Below are 13,910 nucleotides of genomic sequence, written 5' to 3'. Positions count from 1 at the left end.
AGATCTCTGAAGGCAGAAAGGCAGGTTAATAGGGTGGTGAAAAAGGCGTACGGGACACTCACCTTTATCAATCGGGATATAGATTACAAAAGCAGAGAGGTCATGATGCAGATGTATAGAACTTTGGTGAGACCATGGCTGGAGCACTGTGTGCAGTTCTGGTTGCCATAATATAGGAAGGGTGTGATCACACTGGAAGGGGGTGCAGAGGAGATACACCAGGATACTGCCCGGGATGGAACATTTACGTTATAAAGAGAGACTGGATAAGATTGCATAGTTTTCTCCACAGCAGAGAAGGCTGAGGGGCGACCTGATTGAGTTGTTCAAGATTATGAGGAACATGGACAGAGTGGATAGGGAGCAGCTGTTCCCTTTAGTTGCAGGGTCAGTTCCGAGGGGATACACATTGAAAGTGAGGGGTGGGAGGTTTTGGGGGGATTTGAGGAAAAGCCTTTTCACTCAGAGGGTGGTGAGGGTCTGGAATGCGCTGCCCGGGAGGATGCTGGAGGCAGGGCACCTCACATCCTTTAAAAAACATCTGGATGAGTACTTGGCACGTCATAACATTCAAGGCAATGGGCCAAGTGCTGGCAAAGTGGGATTAGGGTGGGCAGGTCAGGATGTCGGTGCAGACTTGATGGGCTGAAGGGCCTCTGCTGCACTGGAGTATTCTGTGAGATCAATTTTAAGAAGTTGTTTTAAGAAGGTGTGTGGGTTAGATGGATTGGTCATAATAAATTACTCCTTAGGGATTGGCAGGGTCAATACACGGGGTTATGAGGATAGGGCTGAGATGGGATTGATGTTGGTGTAAGTTCTTCTGCACCGTAGGAATTCCATAAAGGATTACAGGACAGAGAGGCAGAGAGTTTAGGAAGGAAATTCCTGAATTAGGGCAACTGAAATCATAGTTACCAATGGTGAGTGATTAAAATCAGGGATAGATGAACGCAGAGGCTTTGGAGAGACGAGGAGGTTACAGGAGACACAAGATCATGGAGAAATTTGAAAGCAAAGATCAGTATTTTCAAATGACGCAGTGTTGATCTGCATGCACAGGGTAACAGAGAGAGGGGACTTGGTCTGTAGTAGGATACAGGCAACAGAGATTTGGGTGATGGTAGATCGTGTGAGAGCTGCCAGGAGTGGGTTGGAATAGTCACGTTTGAGGGAATAAATGTGGGTTTCAGCGGGAGATGAGCCGACGAAGGGGTGATGTTATGGAGGTGGAAATAAGCAGCCTGAGCTTACAGAGGTGGGGGTGGGAGGCTGGTGATGGTGTAGATCTGGTGTCGTCAGGGCACAGACACAAACCGAGCTTGTGTTTACGGAGGAGGACACCACGGAACAGAATGAAGGTGAGAAATGTGAAGAGATGAAGACACAGTTCATGGGAGACAGCCGAGGGCACGGGGCAGGAGACACAGAGGCTGACTGTACAGCTGTGGTGAAAATGCTCAAGACAGGTGGGTGAGAGAGGTGTTGGAGGAGGGGGGGTTGCTGAGGGAGGGGTGTTGGAGGAGGGGGGGTTGCTGAGGGAGGGGTGTTGGAGGAGGGGGTTGCTGAGGGAGGGGTGGTGTGGCTAGTCGAAGGCAGCGGGAGAGGATGAAGAAGTTTGTCACTTTAATAAGAGCTGTAACGACACTGTGATGGAGAGGGATCTGATTGGAACAGTTCAAATATAGACAACGGGGCAAGTATTAATATCACCAGACAAACAATCCAGGGGCCCCTTCACAGAGCAAGATCCCACAAACATCGATGTGACGGTGACCAGATAAAGTGTATTTTGTGATGAGGTTGTTATGTCTGGGGTGGGGGCCGAGGGGGTCCACAAAACTCACCTGAGGAAGGAGCAGTGCTCCGAAAGCTCGTGATTCCGAATAAACCTGTGGGACTTTAACCTGGTGTGGGATTTCTCACCGTGTTTACCCGAGTCCAACGCTGGCATCTCCACATCATGATCTTATTGAATGACGGGGCAGGCTCGAGGAGCCTACTCCTGCTCCTCATTTTTATGTTCTTAGTGAAGAAAACCATTAGAATAATAAATAGAACCAGAGAAAAACTACAGCTCAGAAACAGGCCTTTTGGCCCTTCTTGTCTGTGCCAAACCATTTTTTGCCTCGTCCCACTGACCTGCACTTGGACCATATCCCTCCACACCCCTCTCATCCATAAATCCGTCCAAGTTTTTCTTAAATGTTAAAAGTGACCCCGCATTTATCACTTTATCCGGCAGCTCATTCCACACTCCCACCACTCTCTGCATGAAGAAGCCCCCCCTAATATTCCCTTTAAACTTTTCCCCCTTCACCCTTAACCCATGCCCTCTGGTTTCTTTCTCATCCAGCCTCAGTGGAAAAAGCCTGCTTGCATTCACTCTATCGATACCCATCAAAACCTTATACACCTCTATCAAATCTCCCCTCATTCTTCTACGCTCCAGGAAATAAAGTCCTAACCTATTCAATCTCTCTCTGTAACTCAGCTTCTCAAGTCCCGGCAACATCCTTGTGAACCTTCTCTGTACTCTTTCAACCTTATTTACATCCTTCCTGTAACTAGGTGACCAAAACTGTACACAATACTCTAAATTCGGCCTCACCAATGCCTTATATAACCTTACCATAACACTCCAACTTTTATACTCGATACTCCGATTTATAAAGGCCAATGTACTAAAAGCACTCTTTACGACTCTATCCACCTGTGACGTCACTTTTAGGGAATTCTGTACCTGTATTCCCAGATCCCTCTGTTCAACTGCACTCTTCAGAGTCCTACCATTTACCCTGTAAGTTCTACTTTGGTTTGTCCTTCCAAAGTGCAACACCTCACATTTGTCTGCGTTAAATTCCATTTGCCATTTCTCAGCCCATTTTTCTAGTTTTTCTAAATATCCCAGAGTTTGGAATATGAATCTGTCCCGCACACTAACCGGACAGTAAGCTCATACGTGCAGCTGAGTGGGAATTAATATTCGGCAACGACGGAATGAAAAGTTATCCTGAGAGTTTACATTTCCTTTTCTCCAGAGGCCAGGAGGATAAAGCAACGCAGAAGTTAATCTTTGGAGGGTTGTTTTCTCAGCCAGATAGTGGCGGGCACTGGGAGGGTTTCTCTGCAGAGATGGGTTAAGACTGGTTGACAGGAATGAATGAGGTGAGTGACTCTGCTGTAGCCTGTCTGGGAGCTCGAAGCTCTCGTCTCGGGAAAGGACACTGCTCCCTCAGCCAATCCGAGACAGAAATATGAAATCACTATGGAAACTGGCAGAAGGACGAGGAGAGCTTTATTTTCCAAAAGAATTGTCGGATGCTGTGACTATCGGATCACAGATTGCCACATCGACATCTCCAGCACTGACATGCCTTTGTTGGAGTGCATAGAACGATCCCACAGGGTGAGCCGGGACCTTGGGGTAGGTGTGATCCCACCGGTGATGTTTATTTTATTTTTCAGGTTGAACCCTCACAGGCTCCTTCCCGGTGACTGTTACCACAGGGATCAGCCTGAATTTGCCTCGGATCAGGGAAGCGGGTTGCGTCCAGACGGAAGCTCATCCTGTCGAATGCTCAGCCGTGACCAGGAACTCGCTGCCCATGAGAGTCTACCTCCCATCCAGAGGGACCAGCTCAAGCCCAGGACTGCCCCTGGAAAAGGCAGAGACGCGGTTTTGGATGGGAGGAGGGGTGCCAGGTCTCCGCAGCCCCCAGCGGAGCGGTCAGACAAGGAGGATGTCTCCGTGCCGGACACAGCTACCTTCAGGGAGGAGAGCTCTCCCACACAGACACACCACACGGAAACTCCACACTGCCCTGAGGGGGAAACTGCTCAACTCGGGGAAAGTACAGCAGATGGTGAGTGACCACGACTGTCCTGTACAACTCTGGAAATGATGGAGACTGGTTCAGAATAAATCCTGCTGTTTCAAACTCTGAACAGTATATACTGGCGGTGAAATCTGTGTCGTGGAGTGAAACAGAACCAGAACGCAAAGAAACTATCTGCCTTTATCAAATCAGAGATTAAAAAGTGTCAGGAATAGTGTGGAGCGAACAGGGAGCAGAGTGTTTGATATGTGGATTATATTGGGAGCAGAGTGTTTGACATGTGGATTATATTGGGAGCAGAGTGTTTGATATGTGGATTATATTGGGAGCAGAGTGTTTGATATGTGGATTATATTGGGAGCAGGGTGTTTGATATGTGGATTATATTGGGAGCAGGGTGTTTGATATGTGGATTATATTGGGAGCAGGGTGTTTGATATGTGGATTATATTGGGAACAGGATGTTTGATATGTGGATTATATTGGGAGCAGAGTGTTTGATATGTGGATTATATTGGGAGCAGCGTGTTTGATATGTGGATTATATTGGGAGCAGAGTGATTGATATGTGGATTATATTGGGAGCAGGGTGTTTGTTATGTGGATTATATTGGGAGCAGGGTGTTTGATATGTGGATTATATTGGGAGCAGAGTGTTTGATATGTGGATTATATTGGGAGCAGGGTGTTTGATATGTGGATTATATTGGGATCTGAGTGTTTGATATGTGGATTATATTGGGAGCTAAGTGTTTGATACGTGGATTACATTGGGAGCAGAGTGTTTGATATGTGGATTATATTGGGAGCAGAGTGTTTGATATGTGGATTATATTGGGAGCAGGGTGTTTGATATGTGGATTATATTAGGAGCAGGGTGTTTGATATGTGGATTATATTGGGAGCTGGGTGCTTGATATGTGGATTATATTGGGAGCAAGGTGTTTGGTATGTGGATTATATTGGGAGCAGGTTGTTTGATATGTGGATTATATTGGGAGCAGAGTGTTTGATATATGGATTATATTGGGAGCAGGGTGCTTGATATGTGGTTTATTTTGGGAGCAGAGTGTTTGATATGTGGATTATATTGGGAGCAGGGTGTTTGATATGTGGATTATATTGGGAGCAGAGTGTTTGATACGTGGATTATATTGGGAGCAGAGTGTTTGATATATGGATTATATTGGGAGCAGGGTGTTTGATATGTAGATTATATTAGGAGCAGAGTGTTTGATATGTGGATTATATTGGGAGCTGGGTGTTTGATATGTGGATTATATTGGGAGCAGGGTGTTTGATATGTGGATTATATTGGAAGCTGGGTGTTTGATATGTGGATTATATTGGGAGCAGGTTGTTTGATATGTGGATTATATTGGGAGCAGGGTGTTTGATATGTGGATTATATTGGGAGCAGGTTGTTTGATATGTGGATTATATTGGGAGCAGAGTGTTTGATATATGGATTATATTGGGAGCAGGGAGCTTGATATGTGGATTATATTGGGAGCAGAGTGTTTGATATGTGGATTATATTGGGAGCAGAGTGTTTGATATGTGGATTATATTGGGAGCAGGGTGCTTGATATGTGGATTATATTGGGAGCAGAGTGTTTGATATGCGGATTATATTGGGAACAGGGTGTTTGATATGTGGATTATATTAGGAGCAGGGTGTTTAATATGTGGATTATATTGGGAGCTGGGTGCTTGATATGTGGATTATATTGGGAGCAGGTTGTTTGATATGTGGATTATATTGGGAGCAGAGTGTTTGATATATGGATTATATTGGGAGCAGGGTGCTTGATATGTGGATTATATTGGGAGCAGAGTGTTTGATATGTGGATTATATTGGGAGCAGGGTGTTTGATATGTGGATTATATTGGGAGCAGAGTGTTTGATATGTGGATTATATTGGGAGCAGGGTGTTTGATATGTGGATTATATTGGGAGCAGGGTGTTTGATATGTGGATTATATTGGGAGCAGGGTGTTTGATATGTGGATTATATTGGGAGCAGAGTGTTTGATATGTGGATTATATTGGGAGCAGGGTGTTTGATATGTGGATTATATTGGGATCTGAGTGTTTGATATGTGGATTATATTGGGAGCTAAGTGTTTGATATGTGGATTACATTGGGAGCAGAGTGTTTGATATGTGGATTATATTGGGAGCGGAGTGTTTGATATGTGGATTATATTGGGAGCAGGGTGTTTGATATGTGGATTATATTAGGAGCAGGGTGTTTGATATGTGGATTATATTGGGAGCTGGGTGCTTGATATGTGGATTATATTGGGAGCAAGGTGTTTGGTATGTGGATTATATTGAGAGCAGGTTGTTTGATATGTGGATTATATTGGGAGCAGAGTGTTTGATATATGGATTATATTGGGAGCAGGGTGCTTGATATGTGGTTTATTTTGGGAGCAGAGTGTTTGATATGTGGATTATATTGGGAGCAGGGTGTTTGATATGTGGATTATATTGGGAGCAGAGTGTTTGATACGTGGATTATATTGGGAGCAGAGTGTTTGATATATGGATTATATTGGGAGCAGGGTGTTTGATATGTAGATTATATTAGGAGCAGAGTGTTTGATATGTGGATTATATTGGGAGCTGGGTGTTTGATATGTGGATTATATTGGGAGCAGAGTGTTTGATATGTGGATTATATTGGAAGCTGGGTGTTTGATATGTGGATTATATTGGGAGCAGGTTGTTTGATATGTGGATTATATTGGGAGCAGGGTGTTTGATATGTGGATTATATTGGGAGCAGGTTGTTTGATATGTGGATTATATTGGGAGCAGAGTGTTTGATATATGGATTATATTGGGAGCAGGGAGCTTGATATGTGGATTATATTGGGAGCAGAGTGTTTGATATGTGGATTATATTGGGAGCAGAGTGTTTGATATGTGGATTATATTGGGAGCAGGGTGCTTGATATGTGGATTATATTGGGAGCAGAGTGTTTGATATGCGGATTATATTGGGAACAGGGTGTTTGATATGTGGATTATATTGGGAGCAGGGTGTTTAATATGTGGATTATATTGGGAGCTGGGTGCTTGATATGTGGATTATATTGGGAGCAGGTTGTTTGATATGTGGATTATATTGGGAGCAGAGTGTTTGATATATGGATTATATTGGGAGCAGGGTGTTTGATATGTGGATTATATTGGGAGCTGGGTGTTTGATATGTGGATTATATTGGGAGCAGGGTGTTTGATATGTGGATTATATTGGGAGCTGGGTGTTTGATATGTGGATTATATTGGGAGCAGGGTGTTTGACATGTGGATTATATTGGGAGCAGGTTGTTTGATATGTGGATTATATTGGGAGCAGAGTGTTTGATATATGGATTATATTGGGAGCAGAGTGATTGATTTGTGGATTATATTGGGAGCAGGGTGCTTGATATGTGGATTATATTGGGAGCAGAGTGTTTGATATGTGGATTATATTGGGAGCAGAGTGTTTGATTTGTGGATTATATTGCGAGCAGGGTGTTTGATATGTGGATTATATTGGGAGCAGGGTGTTTGATATGTGGATTATATTGGAGCAGAGTGTTTGATATATGGATTATATTGGGAGCAGGGTGCTTGATATGTGGATTATATTGGGAGCAGAGTGTTTGATATGTGGATTATATTGGGAGCAGGGTGTTTGATATGTGGATTATATTGGGAGCAGAGTGTTTGATATGTGGATTATATTGGGAGCAGGGTGTTTGATATGTGGATTATATTGGGAGCAGGGTGTTTGATATGTGGATTATATTGGGAGCAGGGTGTTTGATATGTGGATTATATTGGGAGCAGGGTGTTTGATTTGTGGATTATATTGGGAGCAGGGTGTTTGATTTGTGGATTATATTGGGAGCAGGGTGTTTGATATGTGGATTATATTGGGAGCAGGGTGTTTGATATGTGGATTATATTGGGAGCAGGGTGTTTGATATGTGGATCATATTGGGAGCAGAGTGTTTGATATGTGGATTATATTGGGAGCAGGGTGTTTGATATGTGGATTATATTGGGAGCAGAGTGTTTGATATGTGGATTATATTGGGAGCTGAGTGTTTGATATGTGGATTATATTGGGAGCAGGGTGTTGGATATGTGGATTATGTTGGGAGCAGAGTGTTTGATATGTGGATTATATTGGGAGCAGAGTGTTTGATATGTGGATTATATTGGGAGCAGGGTGTTTGATATGTGGATTATATTGGGAGCAGGGTGTTTGATATGTGGATTATATTAGGAGCAGAGTGTTTGATATGTGGATTATATTGGGAGCAGGGTGTTTGATATGTGGATTATATTGGGAGCAGAGTGTTTGATATGTGGATTATATTGGGATCTGAGTGTTTGATATGTGGATTATATTGGGAGCAGAGTGTTTGATATGTGGATTATATTGGGAGCAGGGTGTTTGATATGTGGATTATATTGGGAGCAGAGTGTTTGATATGTGGATTATATTGGGAGCAGGGTGTTTGATATGTGGATTATATTGGGAGCAGGGTGTTTGATATGTGGATTATATTGGGAGCAGGGTGTTTGATATGTGGATTATATTGGGAGCAGAGTGTTTGATATGTGGATTATACTGGGAGCAGAGTGTTTGATATTTGGATTATATTGGGAGCAGAGTGTTTGATATGTGGATTATATTGGGAGCAGGGTGTTTGATATGTGGATTATATTGGGAGCAGAGTGTTTGATATGTGGATTATATTGGGAGCAGGATGTTTGATATGTGGATTATATTGGGAGCAGAGTGTTTGATATGTGGATTATATTGGGAGCAGAGTGTTTGATATGTGGATTATATTGGGAGCAGAGTGTTTGATATGTGGATTATATTGGGAGCAGGGTGTTTGATATGTGGATTATATTGGAAGCTGGGTGTTTGATATGTGGATTATATTGGGAGCAAGTTGTTTGATATGTGGATTATATTGGGAGCAGGGTGTTTGATATGTGGATTATATTGGGAGCAGGTTGTTTGATATGTGGATTATATTGGGAGCAGAGTGTTTGATATATGGATTATATTGGGAGCAGGAACCTTGATACGTGGATTATATTGGGAGCAGAGTGTTTGATATGTGGATTATATTGGGAGCAGAGTGTTTGATATGTGGATTATATTGGGAGCAGGGTGCTTGATATGTGGATTATATTGGGAGCAGAGTGTTTGATATGCGGATTATATTGGGAGCAGAGTGTTTGATATGTGGATTATATTGGGAGCAGGGTGTTTGATATGTGGATTATATTAGGAGCAGGGTGTTTGATATGTGGATTATATTGGGAGCTGGGTGCTTGATATGTGGATTATATTGGGAGCAGGTTGTTTGATATGTGGATTATATTGTGAGCAGAGTGTTTGATATATGGATTATATTGGGAGCAGGGTGCTTGATATGTGGATTATATTGGGAGCAGAGTGTTTGATATGTGGATTATATTGGGAGCAGGGTGTTTGATATGTGGATTATATTGGGAGCAGGGTGTTTGATATGTGGATTATATTGGGAGCAGGGTGTTTGATATGTGGATTATATTGGGAGCAGGGTGTTTGATATGTGGATTATATTAGGAGCAGAGTGTTTGATATGTGGATTATATTGGGAGCAGGGTGTTTGATATGTGGATTATATTGGGAGCTGGGTGTTTGATACGTGGATTATATTGGGAGCAGGGTGTTTGATATGTGGATTATATTGGGAGCTGGGTGTTTGATATGTGGATTATATTGGGAGCAGGTTGTTTGATATGTGGATTATATTGGGAGCAGGGTGTTTGACATGTGGATTATATTGGGAGCAGGTTGTTTGATATGTGGATTATATTGGGAGCAGAGTGTAGATATATGGATTATATTGGGAGCAGGGTGCTTGATATGTGGATTATATTGGGAGCAGAGTGTTTGATATGTGGATTATATTGGGAGCAGAGTGTTTGATTTGTGGATTATATTGCGAGCAGGGTGTTTGATATGTGGATTATATTGGGAGCAGGGTGTTTGATATGTGGATTATATTGGGAGCAGGTTGTTTGATATGTGGATTATATTGGGAGCAGAGTGTTTGATATATGGATTATATTGGGAGCAGGGTGCTTGATATGTGGATTATATTGGGAGCAGGGTGTTTGATATGTGGATTATATTGGGAGCAGAGTGTTTGATATGTGGATTATATTGGGAGCAGGGTGTTTGATTTGTGGATTATATTGGGAGCAGGGTGTTTGATTTGTGGATTATATTGGGAGCAGGGTGTTTGATATGTGGATTATATTGGGAGCAGGGTGTTTGATTTGTGGATTATATTGGGAGCAGGGTGTTTGATTTGTGGATTATATTGTGAGCAGGGTGTTTGATATGTGGATTATATTGGGAGCTGAGTGTTTGATATGTGGATTATATTGGGAGCAGGGTGTTTGATATGTGGATTATATTGGAAGCAGAGTGTTTGATATATGGATTATATTGGGAGCAGGGTGCTTGATATGTGGATTATATTGGGAGCAGAGTGTTTGATATGTGGATTATATTGGGAGCAGGGTGTTTGATATGTGGATTATATTGGGAGCAGAGTGTTTGATATGTGGATTATATTGGGAGCAGGGTGTTTGATATGTGGATTATATTGGGAGCAGGGTGTTTGATATGTGGATTATATTGGGAGCAGGGTGTTTGATATGTGGATTATATTGGGAGCAGAGTGTTTGATATGCGGATTATATTGGGAACAGGGTGTTTGATATGTGGATTATATTAGGAGCAGGGTGTTTAATATGTGGATTATATTGGGAGCTGGGTGCTTGATATGTGGATTATATTGGGAGCAGGTTGTTTGATATGTGGATTATATTGGGAGCAGAGTGTTTGATATATGGATTATATTGGGAGCAGGGTGCTTGATATGTGGATTATATTGGGAGCAGAGTGTTTGATATGTGGATTATATTGGGAGCAGGGTGTTTGATATGTGGATTATATTGGGAGCAGAGTGTTTGATATGTGGATTATATTGGGAGCAGGGTGTTTGATATGTGGATTATATTGGGAGCAGGGTGTTTGATATGTGGATTATATTGGGAGCAGGGTGTTTGATATGTGGATTATATTGGGAGCAGAGTGTTTGATATGTGGATTATATTGGGAGCAGGGTGTTTGATATGTGGATTATATTGGGATCTGAGTGTTTGATATGTGGATTATATTGGGAGCTAAGTGTTTGATATGTGGATTACATTGGGAGCAGAGTGTTTGATATGTGGATTATATTGGGAGCGGAGTGTTTGATATGTGGATTATATTGGGAGCAGGGTGTTTGATATGTGGATTATATTAGGAGCAGGGTGTTTGATATGTGGATTATATTGGGAGCTGGGTGCTTGATATGTGGATTATATTGGGAGCAAGGTGTTTGGTATGTGGATTATATTGAGAGCAGGTTGTTTGATATGTGGATTATATTGGGAGCAGAGTGTTTGATATATGGATTATATTGGGAGCAGGGTGCTTGATATGTGGTTTATTTTGGGAGCAGAGTGTTTGATATGTGGATTATATTGGGAGCAGGGTGTTTGATATGTGGATTATATTGGGAGCAGAGTGTTTGATACGTGGATTATATTGGGAGCAGAGTGTTTGATATATGGATTATATTGGGAGCAGGGTGTTTGATATGTAGATTATATTAGGAGCAGAGTGTTTGATATGTGGATTATATTGGGAGCTGGGTGTTTGATATGTGGATTATATTGGGAGCAGAGTGTTTGATATGTGGATTATATTGGAAGCTGGGTGTTTGATATGTGGATTATATTGGGAGCAGGTTGTTTGATATGTGGATTATATTGGGAGCAGGGTGTTTGATATGTGGATTATATTGGGAGCAGGTTGTTTGATATGTGGATTATATTGGGAGCAGAGTGTTTGATATATGGATTATATTGGGAGCAGGGAGCTTGATATGTGGATTATATTGGGAGCAGAGTGTTTGATATGTGGATTATATTGGGAGCAGAGTGTTTGATATGTGGATTATATTGGGAGCAGGGTGCTTGATATGTGGATTATATTGGGAGCAGAGTGTTTGATATGCGGATTATATTGGGAACAGGGTGTTTGATACGTGGATTATATTGGGAGCAGGGTGTTTAATATGTGGATTATATTGGGAGCTGGGTGCTTGATATGTGGATTATATTGGGAGCAGGTTGTTTGATATGTGGATTATATTGGGAGCAGAGTGTTTGATATATGGATTATATTGGGAGCAGGGTGTTTGATATGTGGATTATATTGGGAGCTGGGTGTTTGATATGTGGATTATATTGGGAGCAGGGTGTTTGATATGTGGATTATATTGGGAGCTGGGTGTTTGATATGTGGATTATATTGGGAGCAGGGTGTTTGACATGTGGATTATATTGGGAGCAGGTTGTTTGATATGTGGATTATATTGGGAGCAGAGTGTTTGATATATGGATTATATTGGGAGCAGAGTGATTGATTTGTGGATTATATTGGGAGCAGGGTGCTTGATATGTGGATTATATTGGGAGCAGAGTGTTTGATATGTGGATTATATTGGGAGCAGAGTGTTTGATTTGTGGATTATATTGCGAGCAGGGTGTTTGATATGTGGATTATATTGGGAGCAGGGTGTTTGATATGTGGATTATATTGGAGCAGAGTGTTTGATATATGGATTATATTGGGAGCAGGGTGCTTGATATGTGGATTATATTGGGAGCAGAGTGTTTGATATGTGGATTATATTGGGAGCAGGGTGTTTGATATGTGGATTATATTGGGAGCAGAGTGTTTGATATGTGGATTATATTGGGAGCAGGGTGTTTGATATGTGGATTATATTGGGAGCAGGGTGTTTGATATGTGGATTATATTGGGAGCAGGGTGTTTGATATGTGGATTATATTGGGAGCAGGGTGTTTGATTTGTGGATTATATTGGGAGCAGGGTGTTTGATTTGTGGATTATATTGGGAGCAGGGTGTTTGATATGTGGATTATATTGGGAGCAGGGTGTTTGATATGTGGATTATATTGGGAGCAGGGTGTTTGATATGTGGATCATATTGGGAGCAGAGTGTTTGATATGTGGATTATATTGGGAGCAGGGTGTTTGATATGTGGATTATATTGGGAGCAGAGTGTTTGATATGTGGATTATATTGGGAGCTGAGTGTTTGATATGTGGATTATATTGGGAGCAGGGTGTTGGATATGTGGATTATGTTGGGAGCAGAGTGTTTGATATGTGGATTATATTGGGAGCAGAGTGTTTGATATGTGGATTATATTGGGAGCAGGGTGTTTGATATGTGGATTATATTGGGAGCAGGGTGTTTGATATGTGGATTATATTAGGAGCAGAGTGTTTGATATGTGGATTATATTGGGAGCAGGGTGTTTGATATGTGGATTATATTGGGAGCAGAGTGTTTGATATGTGGATTATATTGGGATCTGAGTGTTTGATATGTGGATTATATTGGGAGCAGAGTGTTTGATATGTGGATTATATTGGGAGCAGGGTGTTTGATATGTGGATTATATTGGGAGCAGAGTGTTTGATATGTGGATTATATTGGGAGCAGGGTGTTTGATATGTGGATTATATTGGGAGCAGGGTGTTTGATATGTGGATTATATTGGGAGCAGGGTGTTTGATATGTGGATTATATTGGGAGCAGAGTGTTTGATATGTGGATTATACTGGGAGCAGAGTGTTTGATATTTGGATTATATTGGGAGCAGAGTGTTTGATATGTGGATTATATTGGGAGCAGGGTGTTTGATATGTGGATTATATTGGGAGCAGAGTGTTTGATATGTGGATTATATTGGGAGCAGGATGTTTGATATGTGGATTATATTGGGAGCAGAGTGTTTGATATGTGGATTATGTTGGGAGCAGAGTGTTTGATATGTGGATTATATTGGGAGCAGAGTGTTTGATATGTGGATTATATTGGGAGCAGGGTGTTTGATATGT

At 41.8% G+C, this 13,910-nt stretch overlaps 1 protein-coding gene across 1 annotated transcript in view; it reads left to right on the top strand.

Moving 5' to 3' along the window:
- LOC145355578 (dynein axonemal heavy chain 3-like) overlaps positions 1-13,910 on the top strand; it is a 507,454-nt gene that overhangs the window by 57,959 nt on the left and 435,585 nt on the right. Inside the window, 1 exon segment of the mRNA XM_080207828.1 lies at positions 3,469-3,866. Within this exon segment, the coding sequence (XP_080063954.1) occupies positions 3,469-3,866 (398 nt within the window).

Source organism: Carcharhinus amblyrhynchos, chromosome 19, assembly GCF_965287045.1.
Source record: "Carcharhinus amblyrhynchos chromosome 19, sCarAmb.v2.hapA, whole genome shotgun sequence".
NCBI lineage: Eukaryota > Metazoa > Chordata > Chondrichthyes > Carcharhiniformes > Carcharhinidae > Carcharhinus > Carcharhinus amblyrhynchos.
This window is presented reverse-complemented; position numbering and strand designations above follow the sequence as displayed.